General features: G+C 39.8%; 1 protein-coding gene across 2 annotated transcripts in view; it reads right to left on the bottom strand.

Moving 5' to 3' along the window:
- Positions 1 to 1,569: 1,569 nt before the first annotated feature.
- The window catches only part of scai (suppressor of cancer cell invasion), a 42,077-nt gene continuing 21,531 nt past the window's right edge, over positions 1,570 to 22,115 (bottom strand). The window contains exons 9-17 of one of the 2 annotated variants that reach the window (XM_029444785.1): positions 15,130 to 15,231; positions 14,606 to 14,707; positions 14,133 to 14,211; positions 12,292 to 12,391; positions 11,978 to 12,059; positions 11,287 to 11,359; positions 10,111 to 10,284; positions 7,408 to 7,508; positions 1,570 to 6,506 (exon numbers count right to left, since the gene is read on the bottom strand). In XM_029444785.1, the coding sequence (XP_029300645.1) occupies positions 6,360 to 6,506; positions 7,408 to 7,508; positions 10,111 to 10,284; positions 11,287 to 11,359; positions 11,978 to 12,059; positions 12,292 to 12,391; positions 14,133 to 14,211; positions 14,606 to 14,707; positions 15,130 to 15,231 (960 nt within the window). In that variant the 3' untranslated portion in view covers positions 1,570 to 6,359. The remainder of the gene's footprint in view (positions 6,507 to 7,407; positions 7,509 to 10,110; positions 10,285 to 11,286; positions 11,360 to 11,977; positions 12,060 to 12,291; positions 12,392 to 14,132; positions 14,212 to 14,605; positions 14,708 to 15,129; positions 15,232 to 22,115) is intronic. The other variant, XM_029444786.1, reaches the window with a different exon arrangement.

Raw genomic sequence — 22,115 nt, 5'->3', positions numbered from 1 at the left:
ATCATCTTTATCCTGAAATGAAATTGTTTGCCCACTTTTTGTTCTTCAATAATGTCATACCAACTTCAGAGCTATTCTGGTATACACACAGTGTATGACAAATAGTTTCTTCTTCCAATTCACAGAAAGTACAAGTTTGTTCAATATTAATTATAAAGCTCACTAACGTGTTATTGCTGGTTACATTCGATGCAACATTTTGAAACATTTTTTTAATATCACTAATTGTTAGACACATTTTCTGCCATTAGATTTCTCCAAAAAGTGAAGCCCAAAAGAATCTCCCTGCAGCAGAGTTACAGTGCAGTGTTTATTTGATGTCAACTTCTCCGTGACACTCCTCTCCTCTGAAAACCACTGCATATTCTTTTGGCATAACCAGTGACTGAATTCAGAAAGGAATTCATTATACTTTAATAACTGAACAGCATTAATAAGTTGTTTAACCAACACAATACCATTGTCAACCCATTTTCCATAATTTAGTGATTCATTGTTATAATAATTATTCTTGTTTTTCCTAATGTAGTAATCTGTTGGTGAAAAATGTGAATACGTTTCCAGGCCAGCAGAGCTTGTTTATGAACATTTGATAACTTTACAGGTTATCAATTTTGTCATCACACTTTAGTATTTAATTAAATACATATATAGTGAAGGTATTCTAAATATTGACTTTTTCTTTAAACTAATTATGTAATGGTTTCACTTTGAAAGTATTATTTAATGTTTCAAAACTTTGCACCTCCAGACCACTGTTTCTTTTTATGTTGCATAGGATATCTTTCCTTAAATAAAGACATGTATTCCTCTAAATGAAATTAAATAAGATGTTATCTAATTTGTTGTATATTAAAGTTGGCATTTCTAACGATAAGGACACATAGACTGATCTATAACGTCAACTTCAGACAGCAGTACTTTACCATTCAATGACAGATCTCTCATCAACCACATATTGAACATTTGTGTTATTTGTTCAATTATAGCACTAAAGTTTAAGTTACTGCAGTTTTTTATTCTTATCAATAACAATACTCAGGTATGAAGCTGTGTTCTGTACGGGGATACCTTTCACATACGTTCTCATTTAACCACATCTGCATCAGCAAGTTCATTTAGATCTCCTATAGTCTAAAGCTTTTATGGTTTTAACTACAGCTGCTGCTGTCAGATTACAGCATGTTGACAGACACAGAATGTGCTTAAGAACTATTAATAAATCAGACTTTACAATCAAAATGGATAAAACAGCTGAGTACACTAGTTGACCCGCTGCTGATAGCAGTTCCAAACTATAAACCTTTCTACTCAAATACATCCTCTTGATACAATATTTAGAAAGTATTATTTTCCTAAAACTGCTTTTAAATGCACCAACGGATCCTTGCTGTCGGCCTCCACCCTGTAATAAACTACTGTAGATCTGTACATGCACTTGCCGTGGATCTTTATGTAGTTTGATTGGTAAATGTTTTTAAATTGTCTTGACAAACTAATGGTAACTGAGCAGTGCATTTATACATCCTTCCCAGTCCCACAACAAAGACACTCAGTCTTTTTATGAAGCCACATTTTCTTTTTATTTATTGGCTCTTTCTGGCAACACAGAAACCCCCCCAAAAAACCATCTGATACAATAATTGATCTCAATCATTGTTAAGATGGGAAAGCAAGAGTACACCAGTCTTTGGCACTTTCTATTCTAAACAAACATGCTGCTTACAGAGAAAATCCTCTGTGCATTTTTTAAAACAGAATTTTTGAAAATACATTTGACATTTTGACACTGACTCAAAATCACAATAAGCAAGTCACACATGTTGCTATAAAGGAAGGCTGCACCCATCTTTTGGACATTTATACACAAGTATAAAAAGGTAGAAATGACCCCTGCATACCTGGGGGAGAAAACAGGATTGATCAGTCGGCAGTTATTTGTGTTGTGTTCCCAAGAGGCTTCAACATGCTTCTCAGTGGATGTGGGTTCCATTATATGGAGCTGTGGCTTTTGTGCTCGTCAAAAATAAGTAGATTTCTTGTGCTCTGGTTATGCTTGGTGAGCACTGATTAGTCTCACCAGACCTCACGCCTAACACCTTCAAACCCTCCCTGTTGCTGTTTTAGTAACTGGCATATCAATGCTCATCTGCTTTTCTTCTCGGTATGAATTTTGACTGATTATGTTTTATGTAGCAGAGACATTTTCTGCAAGGAAACTTTATTTTAGCTGCTTGAAACATCATCTATGTTTATCTAAGTTTGAACTGTTATGCATGGGAATAAGAAAAAGACAACAAACCCCGATATGGGTCCAGGAATGCAAAAGTAAGTATATTTTGATATCTCAAATTCTCCAAAAAAACTTTTATACAATAAGGCAAAATCAGGTCGTACAACATGAACCACTAGAAATATCTTTGAACACTCAGCAGTTTGTAAACTATTCTTACAATAGGTTATAGGTAAAGAGAAAGCTTATGTTGCTTGAATGGGTTTATCATCATCTTTATGATCCACGAGTAGAATATGATCTGTGATGTTGTAGATCAGCCACCAAACACTTGAAATGCACAAACACATCAATCATCTTATTTGCGCACGTTAATATCTTGTTGGCACATAAGCACATAATAATTATATTCAAGTTATCTGAATATCTTTAGAACTTGCTTGCTCAAGCCATCTTCTTCAGTTATCCAGTTGGCAGAAGTTAGTGTCTTGTTTTCACAAGTAAATACCTTCTTAGTATGTGGTTTGCACAAATCATCTCGACAACATAAGATTTCTCCCTAAGATCTTGTGTTAAAACAAATGTACGACTTTGGGTACTCTGCTCTGACACACCCATCAGTTATGAGTGAAGCAGGAAATGCCATTTTCCTCAGAATCAATTTACACTGTTGCCCCAGTGATGCTCCACAAGCTGCTGGGTATCTTTGTGTGTGTGAACAAATATTCACACACACAAAGCACAATCCTTTTTCAAGGAGCAGGTGAGGGAATACAACAAGCGCATTCAGATTCATACTTTTTCTGCACTAATGATCCCACTGGTACTACATCATAAATTAACTGGTTGTGTTCATGATTGTAGAAAATATGAATCACTGCGGCGTCACCAGAAGCTCAAAGTCATGTTTCTTTTATAGTGATGATTATGATCAGAGTACACTGTCACTGCACTGTTTGGGGTTTCTATTAAATAATGCTTATTTTGTGCCTTTGATATTTTAATAGATGTTCAGTTCAGGGAGCATACCGTACAACATGTTAGAAACATATTAACACACGTTTTTGAGACTAAACGTACAAACTTGTCAATATCTGACATTTCTTCACCTATTCTTTCCGGATTGAAATCCAAACATGTGAAATGTTAGTCTTGTTGTTGATATTCCTTTAGGATCATGACCTGCGTTGCACCGACAGCATTGTTTTTAGAGCACCACTGCCTATAAAGCACATGGATTTCTTAAATGGAACTGAACATGGAAATGCTGCATATTCAAGACTTTTTGGAACTCAGCCAACACGTTTGACACATTTCAGGCAGAGGCTGTTCAAAAAGTGACAGCACATGAAAAGTTTGAAATCACTGACACACATTTCACTTTGTAAAAAAGAAGGTCACCAGTGTGAAGGGCTGGCATGAAGAACACTCACATGAAGGATCTTTTCTCTTTTTCCCCCCCCAAAAGCACAACAACAAGATCATAACAATATTAAACTTCATAAAGTGCAAGCCTACAATATCTTAATCCTCAACACAAGGGAACGTGGAGGTTGACGTTACAATGGAAAATGAAGAAAATGTAGAAACGGCTCACTTTCCCAGACAAATGTAAAATGGAGAAAACAGCGGTAGTTTTCCTCTGCCTCTCTTCAAGTCCTTGGACAGTTGGAATGTAACATACTTAGAAAAATGGCCAAAGAACAAACTGGCCTCATTAACATTTTGCTCCTTCTTAAGTTTAACTTCATATTTCATAACACATTTCATAGACTTGCTAAATACTGAACAAACACATCTGTGCCAAAACATTGCTTTACATTATTTGTACACATACTCTACCGACGGCAATAACTATAAGAAACCCTAAAAAATAGTGTTCTTATCATTTCTGTCAATTCAAAAACCTTAATCCCATCCAGCTGGTTTAGCTACTTCCTGCTTCGCTGCGTTGTTTTACATTGTGGTCAGGGCAGTTAACGGTCAGCTGCTTTCAGTCTCAGCATCACAACACGGCACATTTTGTAGTCAGTAGTTTCTCTGTCTTGAACCAAATGTTTAGGCAGGAATCAAATTCTTTAGGAATCTACCTTTTAGCAAATCAGCAGTTTCCTCCCACTTCAGACACTTGAAATATCCTTGTAAGGGTCAAAGTATTGGACGGACACATGCTGACAGACTCTGCCATCTCTGGGCCATTCTGCTAGTTTACAATGGTACCTATTACTGATGACAATTGAGAAACCTGCAGCAGCATGGAGCTGCATCAAAACCTTCTGTTCTGTGAAGCTAAATATAATATTAATACATTGTTCATTTTTTATTTGCACACCAATTATTTAGTCTAAATTTAGAACCTATCGATGAATTGATTGTGGAAATTCTTCTGGTTTTCTCATGACCACTGAACAACAAGCACACCTTTTCTCCACTAACCAGAACTCTGGGTTCTCTTAATTCTGCCATCAGCTGTGAGTGTGGAAAGAAATATCCGCACTGTGAGACAGCGTGGGGGATTTCATTCTGGCACCAGTCTGACAGCGGTCTACTGCAGAACAAAACTCAAACAGAAGCAATACATCAAGTGAATGAAAGGCTCGTTAGACTGTCTCTGGAAGTGCGAGCTGTTTTTGTTCAGGTTCAACCGTTCTCTGACCCTTCTTTGATTCAGGGCCCGATGAATATCTGTAGATCTTTGTCTGACAAAAGGTGGAGACAGAAACGACTGGAAGAGAGAGGGATGAATGATGGTCCTGGGATGTTTTACAATGCAGGGAATGTTCATCCCCTCGGCTCCACCCGAGCTTCCCCTCTTTTCACTACATTTGATCTTTGTGTGATGCCAGTAACCCACAGAGATGGCAGCGTCTGTTAGCTTGAAGCAGTGGATCAAAGGTCAAATTAAAACCCATGAAGCGGACATGTCAGTGACCTGTCTGCATGAGGAAGATGACTGGTGCTGCCAATGGTATTCCAGTCATGCACCCGGCATCCTTCATCATTTAGGATACAGAGGTGTTTTGGTGTCATTTAAGTAATAAACAGAATGGTGAATGTTGTCGGTGAAAAAATGCTGGTGTGCATACCATGCTACCTTCCTTCATTCCCTCTGTTATCAAACTAGATTGTCTTCATTTGTTTACACAACTACAAAATATACGGGCCCATGCAACACATGCACTGGCTCCATCCTTAAAGGCGGAGGTCATTCTTTGTGGATAAAACAACTAAATGGATACATTTCTTTGCCTTTTTGCATGCAAATACAGCACAGTGATATGGAAACGCAATAACAACCTCTTTCAAAATGCACAAAGCCTTAACAATGGACTATTAAAGGTATTATATGGATTGCTGGTTAATGCCAAGAAAGAGTGTGATATCTTTACAACTAATGAGGAGCTACAGCACGAAGCAGAACATGACCTCATGCACCTCAGCCTGCTACAACTTAAGCTGTTACACAGCAAGCACTGTTTGGCAAATACCAGTAATAACGTTTTTGGTGAAATCTTTCCAATTCCAACCTCGTGTGCGATTAATGTGCCAACATTATAATTGTTTTTAATATTTACTGACGCAGTGAAGGGTTTTCTTTAGCGCTGTGTTCTCTCAACATACTGCAGTACCTTCATACAGATAAAGTCACATCCTTAAGGCTTACACAGCCTTCACTCTAAAAAACATTGATAAATATTATAAATTAAAATAAAAAAACACAAAAACAAGACTGCCAACAATTATCTGACATGGGGAATATAGTTAGAGGCTGCAGTTCTTAACTTTACATTTGGATGGGGAATGGTGAGTAGAAAAGTTATTTGCAGCCTCTCACTTGTTTGTTTACCCTTATGTCTTACATGATGCTTTTATTTACGCGACTGAGACTCAAAATGTAGAATTTATACTATATTCAACTCTCTGGCTTATCTATGTGAACATTTTAATGTTGCACTGCATTTGCTACCACAAGTAACCGTTAAATGCAGGACATTAACTTGTATGTGCTGAATCAGTTATTTCATTACCTGTAAAAAAGAAAAAGATGAAAAACCAAGACAACTGTGAGGGCTCTGGCAGTTGAGTCTGTATGTACATGTGTGCCATTTTGCCCTGTGACAAGAGGTTAGTAGGCTTCCAGTGGATCATCCCAAAATAGGTTCTGCACGTCCAGCATGGTCGCAAGCTCCAAAATATGCTTCTGTAGAAGGCTGCTCTCCACTGTATCCTGTTTAGGGAGCTCAGGGTACGACTCGGGGAAACTCTTGGACTCCTGCAAGCACACATCAAACACCACCAACTCAAATATCACAACAAACATGCTTTAAAGGAATAATATTGACTGGAACAAAAGTGTTTTGCTGTAATTTCTAGCTGCCATGAATTGTTTAGTTTTTCACTGTGGACAGAAGTCTCTACTTGGGTCACGATACCAGAAATGTAGCAGTCGATACCAATACCAGTGAAATTCCACGGTTCTCGATATCAAGTCGATACCACGGTCAAAAACAAACCAATAAACCCCATTTACTTCAACATGCACTCCTTCATTACCGTTACTGGTTTATGTTAGGAAGTTAAACAGGTCATAATTCCATCTCTAATATCTATTTTATATTACTGTGAAAACATCTCCTAACAACTGTACTTATTCAAGTTTCTGGCCAAAACTACATTTCACAAGATTACATTTGAACACGTCATGATGACGTTATAATTTACCATAGCTCAATAGTAATTTTTACTGAATAGAGCATGAACACACCGTAACGAAACTATGGAACGTCAGTTCACCGGCAGCTAACGTTACCTAGTTCACCTCCTACAGATTTCAACACTTTATAGCAGGATAAATACTATATCTGTCTATAACTATAACCAGCTTGTAGGTGTATTACCAGCAACTATGCTGATGTAGTGCAGTAGACCATAATGCTTTGTGGGATGCACTTAGCTCTGAATAGATGCTCTGAAGTGTGCATCAAGTGTGGGTTACCTGTATTCTGTGTTGGCATTTTTCAGAAGTGGGACACACTATGCTACGTGCCTGAAGGTGCATGTTATATGCTCAATACCACAAGCGTGAGTACTGGGCTCTTAACCATACAATGCATCTTTGGCAATCAAATAAACAATGCAACTTCCTTAGGAAAACCACAGCAGCAGTGACTTACCCGGAAGAGTTTATGCAGTCTCAGTGCAGCTGAGCAGAACACAAAGCGGATCAGAAGCAGCCGAAGGAACTCATCACCAAAGAATTGCAAAAAGGCTTGATCTGTGGAGACGGTGAAAAACTTTATTTTAGTGCTGAAACTAGTAATTGATTAATCTATTAGTTGATCAATGGAAAATGGATCTACAACAAATTGATGACATCTTATAGACTAAAGCAGGGGTGTCAAACATGCGGCCCGGGGGCCAAAACCGCCCCGCCAGCGGGATGACTTTGCAAAGTGTAAAAATTAGTTATTTTGATCATAAAGTAAACTACTGTTCCAGATACCTGTGACAAAATGTGTTGTGTAGATACACTGTGATCTGTAAGTTGTAATGCACGTGTGTAAATAATAAACTGAGGCATAATATTGTTGAAATTGCATCTTTTTCTCTTAAGAAATTTCAGTTTGTTCATAATGTTTTGTAAAAAGATAAAATTTGAACATTTTCAGAATGCACTTTTTTTCACACTAAAACGAAGGGAAAAATTTGGAGTTGTGGTTATTTACAGGTTATTATGCTGTGATGTTACTGGTCAGGCCCACTTGAAATCAAATTGTGCTGTATGTGGCCCCTGAACTAAAATAAGTTTGACACCCCTGGACTAAAGGATTAAATAATTAAAAACATAATGATATTAATCAGAAAATAATCATCAATGAAGATAATCATTAGACCTTGTTAGGAGAATGGACAAACTAATGGTTAATTCTGTCAGGAAACTGATGTAGCCATGTAACAGAAGGTGCATCGTGTCTGTATAACCACTGTATTTGTCACTGTTGATCATGACATTCTACTACAGAGACTGGAACATTGTGTTGGCATAAAAGGAACCGCATAAAAGGATCCTCCATGACAGCCAAAGTCAGTCTTGGAGTTCTGCAGGGTTCTGTACTTGGACCGATTCTATTCACCTTATATATGCTTCCTTTGGGCAATATTATAAGGAACCACTCTATAAACTTTCATTGTTATGCGGATGATACCCAATTATATCTATCAATTAAACCAGATGAAACCAATCAATTGGCTAAACTTCAAGCATGCCTTAAGGACATAAAAACTTGGATGTCTAGCAACTTTTTGATGTTAAACACAGACAAAACTGAAGTTATTATACTTAGCCCTAAACGCCTCCGAAACGCATTTTCTAATGACTCTGTAGTTTCTAGTAACTCTGGATGGCATTAACTTGGCCTCCAGCACCACCGTAAGAAATCTCTGCGTTATCTTTGATCAGGATCTGTCTTTTCAAGGACCGTCTTCTTTCATCTACATAACATTGCAAAAATAAGACACATCCTGTCTCAAAACGATGCAGAAAAACTCCAAAATCCAAAATGCAGCAGCACGTGTATTGACAAGAACAAGGAAACGGGATCATATTACTCCTGTATTAGCTGCTCTGCACTGGCTCCCGGTAAAATACAGAATAGAATTCAAAATCCTTCTCCTGACTTACAAAGCAATTAATGGTCAGGCTCCAGCATATGTTAAAGATCTCATAGTACCTTATAAAAACCAACTAGAGCATTGTGCTCCCAGACTGCAGGGTTACTTGTGGTTCCTAGAGTCTCTAAGAGTACAATGGGAGCCAGAGCCTTCAGCTATCAAGCTCCTCTCCAGTGGAACCAGCTTCCAGTTTGTGTTCGGGAGGCAGACACACTCTCCACATTTAAGAGTAGGCTAAAGACTTTCCTCTTTAATAAAGCTTATAGTTAGGGCTGGCTCAGGCTTTCCTTGGACCAGCCCCTAGTTATGCTGCTATGCTGACACTTCCATCTCTCTCTCCTCCTCTCCTTCTCTATCTGTATGCACATCCTGTCCCTTAAATGTATGTTACTAACTCAGCATCCGGGGCATCATCCCTGGAGTTTCTGTGTCTCATCTGGCAGGTTGCCACTATTAAAAGGTTACATCTGATCATGAATCGATGAATTATGGCTGTGCCTGTTGCCCTGGTCCTGCCTGACACCCACGTTGATATTTTTGGAGGTTTCTTCTATTTTCCCCCTCTATCCTGTAAACTTTCATCCAGTCTAACTATAAAGAAAACAACATAACTGGAAATTCAGCTACTCTAGCAGATACTAATCCTCTAGGAGGAGTGAGACCATTTACACATGCTCATAACCATTAATCTCCCTCCTTCGGGACATAAATAGCGTAGATCCTGATAAAACTTGACAACGTAGCTGATGGGCAAGAGGCAGTGCATTAATCCCAGTAACTAGACTCACAAGGCATACTTGTGAACCCTGAAATAGTACCAAACCAATTGGGACGGGACTTGGTTTGACCGCAACCTAGGCTCCTAATCTGTGCCCAGATTGACACTTGCGTTAGATTCTGAAATCTATCACCCTTAGCAATAACTACCTCTTTTTTATTAAATTTATATCTTGGGGCATTTCTGTGCTTTATTATAGTGTTGACAGAGGGATGACATGAAGTGAGAGAGATGGGAAAGTACATGCAAACAAGGTCTCTTGCCAAACATGAAGCAGGGACACTGCTGTTCATGGTTAGTGCTGTAAAATAATAAAATAAAGTTTGACTTGAAAAACAAAAATAATTATTTAATAAAAACATTTTCATGGCCCACTATTATTTCATGTCTGCTAGTATGTTATGAAAATGAATGGGAGATCTGCTACCTATGGTCCGTGATCGAGTTATCATCTGCCCAATGTCACGGTAGACTTTAAGAAGAAATTCTTGAGCCCTTTCCCACAGGCCTCGGTGCACGCTGTTTAAGCCGCACACAGAGGAGAAAGCCAAGAGTGGGCTGTAGAGGAACAGAGTGAAGAGACTCCCACGCTGAGACTGATCTGAACAGGTAAGCAGAGAAATGGAACCTGAGACATATTTTCACTTTAACAATTACATAAAAAGTCTATCTAAAAGAATGAATGTACATCATAAAATAAATATACACTGCAAATTCAATAACCAAGGTTAATAGAGAAAGACTGATTTCCAAATCAAAGATTTTGTATTTAATTAAGATTCTGTAAAACTGCCAGCTAATAAATAACTGCAGCTTTTTGTTAATTTAAAGCATATGCCTGGTGATATTCTACATGTTTCCTATTGTCAACAAACATGAACACACACACACACACACACACACACACACACACAATTGCCTCAATTCCACATACGCCGTCCTGCTGCCACAAATAGTCACGAGAACATCAAAGGTGGATTAATCAACAGCTAAAAATAGTCCCCAACAAATGCACCATTTCCTCCGATTTAAATAACGTTTGAAAAAAACTACAGTGACCATCTGTTTTAGAAAATGCCTGAGCCTATAACAAAATAATAAATTATTAGAACTATCTGTGACCCATTTCTGTCTTCAGTATGAACCAATAGGCCTGTAGTGCTACTGATAGGGTGCGGAAGTCAGAAAGTATTAAAAATACTTTTCCTTTTAGTATGTACTGCATCTACATAATAGGTAGGTTGCATGCAGTATGCATACAATTGGAACATACTCATTTTTTATCTATCCGTTGCATCAGGCAGTCATCTTTGTGCTCTCTTGGCAGCTCAGTGGATGTGACGGATCTTCCAATAAGAATTGTGGAGCAGAAAAGCGTGTCATCTTGCATACTTCAAAATGTTACCAGATGCAGTATGACATCCCGCTATTTTTGACATTCTAAGCATTTAGAAATACTAAATCTTTTTATGGCATACTAAATAGTATGGGTATAGGATTGCATACCATCACATTGTTCATGGGATTTGTTGACAGTAAGGATTTATAAAATATATCACCAAGCTTATTATGTATTGACCTGTTGCTCTAGAGTGACACACACCTTGCACACTCTTGGGATATACTGTAGGTGATAGTAGGCACACCAGAGGCTGTCCAAACAGATTTGTGAAATGCTAATAGGATAAAAAGACAGAAAAAGTCATTAATTATAAGAATATACATTCAGTGTGATCGTTCATATACACAACAGGTTTTCAAATCCCCCCACCCAATGTCATTAAACATTCAGAGCATGACAAAATTGATGATTCCCATAATTTGGGGGCTTTGGGGGATGTAAACAGGGAGTACAATATTGCCACAGAGTCCGTAAGTTAGCTTTGGGCTACAACTTGAGTCTGTTCTATTTCTTTCCTACATTTGTTAATTTTTTGTCAAAGTGATACCATTAAAATGATGCTTGATGATCGATTAGCAGTTTCTGTTTGTAGTGGACCCATGGATGGACAACTATCGCTGCATTACTTTGAAACTGAAAAAAGCATGACAATTGTCAGGATGGTTCTGTGGTTGTAAAGAGCAACGTGTGGGTGAAGGCATTTAATTCACAATGGACTGGAATGGATAATGATATCCTCGGTCACTGAATCTATAAGTACGTGCATCGTGTCAGTGTGTTCAGGTTTGACTGAGAAAGATGTCACATGCCGCCCCTGCAACAACTCACAGATTGAATAATTCTGATATACGTAGGTGTGGGGTTTCTCCACGTACATGACCTATTTACGTACCTTGTAGGCTTTGCTGTTTGAAGAATCCACAATTACAAAAAGTGGCTTCCGGGTGAAAGGGAATAAGTCCCCTGGATGAAGGCTGCAACATTATAAACAAGTAAATGTCAGGACAGACTTCTGATGGAGTCAGATAGATATTATTTATCTTTAGTCACAACAAGCAAACTCAATTTCTTCTTGAGGTGGTCTGTGGACACGGGAAGCATTCTTCTCTTACACATTGACATATCTAACTTTTTTAGCTTAACCTAAAATGGTAAATAAACATATTGAAAAATAATAATAAATCTATTAGACAATTCAATAATTACCAGTGCATTTCTTTCTGGGCCTGATTCCTCTTCTGCACCGTCTCTCCGTTCACCACATCTCGATTTGTATTTGTGAGAACTCCTCCAAAATCATATGGTCCTATAGAAAATGTTTAGAAAAAGATAAAGCTTAATTGCTTCAACTTGAAAATAAATGATTGATTGTGACATATATATATATATGATTGATTGTGACATGATCAATTTAAAAGACTGGAAGTTGATGCACCAGATAGAACTATTCACCAGACACAGATTTCAGACACTTGAAAAAGCTTTACCAATAATTATGGAAGACTTTGATAAAGAAGTAAGGTTGTTAATTAGATTGCTGTGAAAGATGACATGGAATACGTAACCAATGTCCACAAGAATGGGACTCATTTCCCAATGTCAACGGCCATTGCTTTGTTAAGCTCTGTTAAAGCTGGGGTACGCAGTTTATTTTTGGCGTCATTGGACAAAAAATCCATAAAAACCTTTCAGCATATTGTAATTCAAATTGTACCCCAGGGTAGGCAGTTTTTTGGAAAAGGCAAAAAAAACTAAAGTTTTTGAAAATACAGTTCTTATACTGCAGCCCCTCCCACCACATGAGCACAGTGACCTGTACGGGTACTAGTCATTCATTTCAAATGTCATCTTGATCATGATTGTAATCTCGATGCAGTTATACAGTATAGCGACGATTCTATCAGAATTACTGTCCTGTTTTCTTTGCAAACTTGTGGGCATGTAGAGACCTTTGAGACGACATACTGGGATTTGAGGTTTCTCTCAGACCACTTGAATCTATCTATCTATCTATCTATCTATCTATCTATCTATCTATCTATCTATCTATATATATATATATATATATATATATATATATATATATATGGTTATTATGGATTCTTTTAAAAAATAAACTGCCTAACCCAGTTTTAAGGTGCACCTGCTTTGCTTTACAATATTGTCAGATTTAAGTAGAGCTTCATCACTTGATTTTTATGGAATATATGAATTTATTGGCTTCATCTGTCTGATTAATATCGTTTTGTCATTCAGACAGAGATGGGCATTACCCAAATGTGTGTTATGGCTTTTTTCAGACAAGTGCTCACACTATATTACTCATAAGGTAAAAGTTATGATATCTTTATTTATCAGTGACTTATTTTGCAGTTGAAGTCTTAATGATGGAAATGGAGGATTTTGAATCCTCTTTAAATGGTCACACACATGTACACACAGTGAAATGTACACTCTGTTTTAACACACCACACACCACACACACACACACACACACACACACACACGTGTGGGGCTCTGGTGCTCAAAGGCACCTCGGCACCCAGGAGGCAAACTGGTATCTCTCAAAGTACCAGCCCATACTCCGTACGCCAAGTCCTTAAGGGCTGAGTTACATCATCAGAGAGGCAGGGACGATCATCTTCTGACAGTAATTCATTAGTAATACATTTTCTCAGCAATTTCATCATTTAACATTATTAGATGTTAAATGATGATTAGCAGCTAATTATTAGATTAGCTGCCTCCTTTATAAAGTTTTACAGTGCAAAACGTCCTTTTCATGTGAAAAAAGTGCCTGGTGTGGACGTCGGCTAAGAGGCTGAATGCTGTGCTAAGATGGAGACAATGCACATGTTTAGACAACATTCGCCTGTTAAGTTGTCAATGTATAACAATACATAATATAACATAATACTAATTTATGAATGTATATGTATTCATTTAAAAACAGATCTAACAATTTAAACAGTTCTGTGGCATGTTCACAATTCATGAAAATTCCATATGATATTAGGAAGAAAATGTGGGGTCTAATAGCATTATACCTTCATAATCTGAATGTCCAGTAGGGAAGACTCCAGTAGCAGACAGGTAGACAAGCAGAACGCTGTTGGCAGGCAATTCCTGAACATAAGGGCAATGGAGGGAAAAAGGGTTAATCTCACAGTCAGGTGTAAGTGATACATGTACTTTAACTGCTGACATGAAATTGTTAGATTATAATAATATAATAGCAGGTGGGGGGTGCAGAAGAAAACCTAACCAAATATGCGTCCAGATTATGAAATCTCCCCATCAGTAAAAGTAAAAAGAAGAAAATAATCAGAAAACAACGTTTGAATGTTCACATATATTTGGCAGGGGAAAGGTAAGACTCTAAATAGCAACACTTTCACAGACCAACAGGTGACAGATACTGTGCATTTGACATATCTTGACGATATTGCATGTTTTATTATAGACCAATGATTGAAGTGGTATTCAACCCAGAAAGATTAAGATTAAAGTGAATACTGACCTTAAAAGAGGCAGACAAGAAAGTAAAAAGCTGGCTGAATGTTGGCTTGTACAGCAAATACTTGTGAGGGTTTTCTCTTTTAGCTGGCTTCTCATTGGGTTCCTGTAGGAAAATATTTTATATAATTACTGTTCAAATTTCAATTCCAGTTTACTTTATCTATGGCAGGGTATCCAGTCTTCTTGGAGGCAACTATGTGTTCATCACGTTTGTCAACCTAAATTATTCAGACACTAGTGGGGATTGGTGCAACTCTTTGAGGGAATGAGGCGTCTCACTCAGCACTACTGCAGACCAAAACATGGTGACACACAGGTATTTGCTACTGATCGGCCCGGAGAGAGACTGCATCATTTATTGAACATAACATGTTTACAGTTGCTTTGGTCGGAATATTCTGCTCTGAAAACAAAACAGAAAGTAAGAACCATAGCAGCTGAGGGCTTTTCTCTTCATGTTGTAAAAACATTAATTCACTAAAAGCACTCCATCACAAGTACCCTATCTTCAGACATGACACTCACCAGCGTTCCTTGTTTCGAGGTCTGTGTGGCCAGGTTTACAGGTTCCCTCTCCAAAGCTTGAAGCATGCGGAACATATCGATGGTTAACTCACTGAACTTCACCTAAAACATAAGAAAACAACACTGATATTACCTTACCAATAAAGAAAACGGTGGAGAATTTGTATTTTAGGCATTGTGGTTTTACAGATGATAAAGGTCAGGTTCTTTAGTACACAGAAAATGGTTTGCCGGTTGAAAAAATGAAGTCCTTCAAAGACTAATCAGGGCTTCCATAATGATAAGAACTGAGGATAAATGACATAAAATCCTCCTTAAATCAGTTGTGTTGGTTAGTCAGTCAGGTATTATAGCCAGCAGAGGGCACTGAAACTACTAGTAGCCCCTCCCAAAGCAGAATATGAAGAACATGTGTTATACTATACTGTACAGACAAACACTGACTGACTGACTGACTCAAACACTGATACACTGACTAACTGAATCAAACATTGACTAACTGAATCAAACACTGACTCACTCAAACACTGACCGACTCACTCAAACACTGACCGACTCACTCAAACACTGACCGACTCACTCAAACACTGACCGACTGACTCAAACACTGACCGACTCACTCAAACACTGACCGACTCACTCAAACACTGACTGACTCAAACACTGACTGACTCAAACACTGACTGACTCAAACACTGACTGACTCAAACACTGACCGACTCACTCAAACACTGACCGACTGACTCAAACACTGACCGACTGACTCAAACACTGACCGACTCACTCAAACACTGACCGACTCACTCAAACACTGACTCACTCAAACACTGACTCACTCAAACACTGACTCACTCAAAGACTGACCGACTCAAACACTGACCGACTCACTCAAACACTGACTCACTTAAACACTGACTGACTCAAACACTGACTGACTCAAACACTGACTGACTCACTCAAACACTGACTCACTTAAACACTGACTGACTCAAACACTGACTCACTCAAACACTGACTCACTCAAACACTGACTCACTCAAACACTGACCGACTCACTTAAACACTGACCGACTCACTTAAACACTGACCGACTCACTTAAACACTGACTCACTCAAACACTGACTCACTCAAACACTGACTCACTCAAACACTGACCGACTCACTTAAACACTGACTCACTCAAACACTGACTCACTCAAACACTGACTCACTCAAACACTGACTCACTCAAACACTGACTCACTCAAACACTGACTCACTCAAACACTGACCGACTCACTTAAACACTGACTCACTTAAACACTGACTGACTCAAACACTGACTGACTCAAACACTGACTGACTCACTCAAACACTGACTCACTTAAACACTGACTGACTCAAACACTGACTGACTGACTCAAACACTGACTCACTCAAACACTGACTCACTCAAACACTGACTCACTCAAACACTGACCGACTCACTTAAACACTGACCGACTCACTTAAACACTGACCGACTCACTTAAACACTGACTCACTCAAACACTGACTCACTCAAACACTGACTCACTCAAACACTGACCGACTCACTTAAACACTGACTCACTCAAACACTGACTCACTCAAACACTGACTCACTCAAACACTGACTCACTCAAACACTGACCGACTCACTTAAACACTGACTCACTTAAACACTGACTGACTCAAACACTGACTGACTCAAACACTGACTGACTCACTCAAACACTGACTCACTTAAACACTGACTGACTCAAACACTGACTGACTGACTCAAACACTGACTCACTCAAACACTGACTCACTCAAACACTGACTCACTCAAACACTGACCGACTCACTCAAACACTGACCGACTCACTCAAACACTGACTCACTCAAACACTGACCGACTCAAACACTGACCGACTCACTCAAACACTGACTCACTCAAACACTGACTCACTCAAACACTGACTGACTCAAACACTGACTGACTCAAACACTGACTGACTCAAACACTGACCGACTCACTCAAACACTGACCGACTCACTCAAACACTGACCGACTGACTCAAACACTGACCGACTGACTCAAACACTGACCGACTCACTCAAACACTGACCGACTCACTCAAACACTGACTCACTCAAACACTGACTCACTCAAACACTGACTCACTCAAACACTGACCGACTCACTTAAACACTGACTCACTTAAACACTGACTGACTCAAACACTGACTGACTCACTCAAACACTGACTCACTTAAACACTGACTGACTCAAACACTGACTGACTCACTCAAACACTGACTCACTCAAACACTGACTCACTCAAACACTGACTCACTCAAACACTGACTCACTCAAACACTGACCGACTCACTTAAACACTGACCGACTCACTTAAACACTGACTCACTCAAACACTGACTCACTCAAACACTGACTCACTCAAACACTGACCGACTCACTTAAACACTGACCGACTCACTTAAACACTGACTCACTCAAACACTGACTCACTCAAACACTGACTCACTCAAACACTGACCGACTCACTCAAACACTGACCGACTCACTCAAACACTGACTCACTCAAACACTGACTCACTCAAACACTGACTCACTCAAACACTGACCGACTCACTTAAACACTGACCGACTCACTCAAACACTGACTCACTCAAACACTGACCGACTCACTTAAACACTGACTCACTCAAACACTGACTCACTCAAACACTGACCGACTCACTTAAACACTGACTCACTTAAACACTGACTGACTCAAACACTGACTGACTCACTCAAACACTGACTCACTTAAACACTGACTGACTCAAACACTGACTGACTCACTCAAACACTGACTCACTCAAACACTGACTCACTCAAACACTGACTCACTCAAACACTGACTCACTCAAACACTGACTCACTCAAACACTGACCGACTCACTTAAACACTGACCGACTCACTTAAACACTGACTCACTCAAACACTGACTCACTCAAACACTGACTCACTCAAACACTGACCGACTCACTTAAACACTGACCGACTCACTTAAACACTGACTCACTCAAACACTGACTCACTCAAACACTGACTCACTCAAACACTGACCGACTCACTCAAACACTGACCGACTCACTCAAACACTGACTCACTCAAACACTGACTCACTCAAACACTGACTCACTCAAACACTGACCGACTCACTTAAACACTGACCGACTCACTCAAACACTGACTCACTCAAACACTGACCGACTCACTTAAACACTGACTCACTTAAACACTGACTGACTCAAACACTGACTGACTCACTCAAACACTGACTCACTTAAACACTGACTGACTCAAACACTGACTGACTCACTCAAACACTGACTCACTCAAACACTGACTCACTCAAACACTGACTCACTCAAACACTGACCGACTCACTTAAACACTGACCGACTCACTTAAACACTGACTCACTCAAACACTGACTCACTCAAACACTGACCGACTCACTTAAACACTGACCGACTCACTTAAACACTGACTCACTCAAACACTGACTCACTCAAACACTGACTCACTCAAACACTGACTCACTCAAACACTGACCGACTCACTTAAACACTGACCGACTCACTTAAACACTGACTCACTCAAACACTGACTCACTCAAACACTGACTCACTCAAACACTGACCGACTCACTTAAACACTGACCGACTCACTTAAACACTGACTCACTCAAACACTGACTCACTCAAACACTGACTCACTCAAACACTGACTCACTCAAACACTGACTCACTCAAACACTGACTCACTTAAACACTGACTGACTCAAACACTGACTCACTCAAACACTGACTCACTCAAACACTGACTCACTCAAACACTGACCGACTCACTTAAACACTGACCGACTCACTTAAACACTGACCGACTCACTTAAACACTGACTCACTCAAACACTGACTCACTCAAACACTGACTCACTCAAACACTGACCGACTCACTTAAACACTGACTCACTCAAACACTGACTCACTCAAACACTGACTCACTCAAACACTGACTCACTCAAACACTGACTCACTCAAACACTGACTCACTCAAACACTGACCGACTCACTTAAACACTGACTCACTTAAACACTGACTGACTCAAACACTGACTGACTCAAACACTGACTGACTCACTCAAACACTGACTCACTTAAACACTGACTGACTCAAACACTGACTGACTGACTCAAACACTGACTCACTCAAACACTGACTCACTCAAACACTGACTCACTCAAACACTGACCGACTCACTTAAACACTGACCGACTCACTTAAACACTGACCGACTCACTTAAACACTGACTCACTCAAACACTGACTCACTCAAACACTGACTCACTCAAACACTGACCGACTCACTTAAACACTGACTCACTCAAACACTGACTCACTCAACACTGACTCACTCAAACACTGACTCACTCAAACACTGACCGACTCACTTAAACACTGACTCACTTAAACACTGACTGACTCAAACACTGACTGACTCAAACACTGACTGACTCACTCAAACACTGACTCACTTAAACACTGACTGACTCAAACACTGACTGACTGACTCAAACACTGACTCACTCAAACACTGACTCACTCAAACACTGACTCACTCAAACACTGACCGACTCACTCAAACACTGACCGACTCACTCAAACACTGACTCACTCAAACACTGACCGACTCAAACACTGACCGACTCACTCAAACACTGACTCACTCAAACACTGACTCACTCAAACACTGACTGACTCAAACACTGACTCACTTAAACACTGACTGACTCAAACACTGACCGACTCACTCAAACACTGACCGACTCACTCAAACACTGACCGACTGACTCAAACACTGACCGACTGACTCAAACACTGACCGACTCACTCAAACACTGACCGACTCACTCAAACACTGACTCACTCAAACACTGACTCACTCAAACACTGACTCACTCAAACACTGACCGACTCACTTAAAACACTGACCGACTCACTCAAACACTGACTCACTCAAACACTGACCGACTCACTTAAACACTGACTCACTTAAACACTGACTGACTCAAACACTGACTGACTCACTCAAACACTGACTCACTTAAACACTGACTGACTCAAACACTGACTGACTCACTCAAACACTGACTCACTCAAACACTGACTCACTCAAACACTGACTCACTCAAACACTGACTCACTCAAACACTGACCGACTCACTTAAACACTGACCGACTCACTTAAACACTGACTCACTCAAACACTGACTCACTCAAACACTGACTCACTCAAACACTGACCGACTCACTTAAACACTGACCGACTCACTTAAACACTGACTCACTCAAACACTGACTCACTCAAACACTGACTCACTCAAACACTGACCGACTCACTCAAACACTGACCGACTCACTCAAACACTGACTCACTCAAACACTGACTCACTCAAACACTGACTCACTCAAACACTGACCGACTCACTTAAACACTGACCGACTCACTCAAACACTGACTCACTCAAACACTGACCGACTCACTTAAACACTGACTCACTCAAACACTGACTCACTCAAACACTGACCGACTCACTTAAACACTGACTCACTTAAACACTGACTGACTCAAACACTGACTGACTCACTCAAACACTGACTCACTTAAACACTGACTGACTCAAACACTGACTGACTCACTCAAACACTGACTCACTCAAACACTGACTCACTCAAACACTGACTCACTCAAACACTGACTCACTCAAACACTGACTCACTCAAACACTGACCGACTCACTTAAACACTGACCGACTCACTTAAACACTGACTCACTCAAACACTGACTCACTCAAACACTGACTCACTCAAACACTGACCGACTCACTTAAACACTGACCGACTCACTTAAACACTGACTCACTCAAACACTGACTCACTCAAACACTGACTCACTCAAACACTGACCGACTCACTCAAACACTGACCGACTCACTCAAACACTGACTCACTCAAACACTGACTCACTCAAACACTGACTCACTCAAACACTGACCGACTCACTTAAACACTGACCGACTCACTCAAACACTGACTCACTCAAACACTGACCGACTCACTTAAACACTGACTCACTTAAACACTGACTGACTCAAACACTGACTGACTCACTCAAACACTGACTCACTTAAACACTGACTGACTCAAACACTGACTGACTCACTCAAACACTGACTCACTCAAACACTGACTCACTCAAACACTGACTCACTCAAACACTGACTCACTCAAACACTGACCGACTCACTTAAACACTGACCGACTCACTTAAACACTGACTCACTCAAACACTGACTCACTCAAACACTGACCGACTCACTTAAACACTGACCGACTCACTTAAACACTGACTCACTCAAACACTGACTCACTCAAACACTGACTCACTCAAACACTGACTCACTCAAACACTGACCGACTCACTTAAACACTGACCGACTCACTTAAACACTGACTCACTCAAACACTGACTCACTCAAACACTGACTCACTCAAACACTGACCGACTCACTTAAACACTGACCGACTCACTTAAACACTGACTCACTCAAACACTGACTCACTCAAACACTGACTCACTCAAACACTGACTCACTCAAACACTGACTCACTTAAACACTGACTGACTCAAACACTGACTCACTCAAACACTGACTCACTCAAACACTGACTCACTCAAACACTGACCGACTCACTTAAACACTGACCGACTCACTTAAACACTGACCGACTCACTTAAACACTGACTCACTCAAACACTGACTCACTCAAACACTGACTCACTCAAACACTGACCGACTCACTTAAACACTGACTCACTCAAACACTGACTCACTCAAACACTGACTCACTCAAACACTGACTC

Source organism: Cottoperca gobio, chromosome 12, assembly GCF_900634415.1.
Source record: "Cottoperca gobio chromosome 12, fCotGob3.1, whole genome shotgun sequence".
Lineage (NCBI taxonomy): Eukaryota > Metazoa > Chordata > Actinopteri > Perciformes > Bovichtidae > Cottoperca > Cottoperca gobio.
Note: the sequence above shows the minus strand (reverse complement) of the source record. Positions and strands in the feature narration are given on the sequence as shown.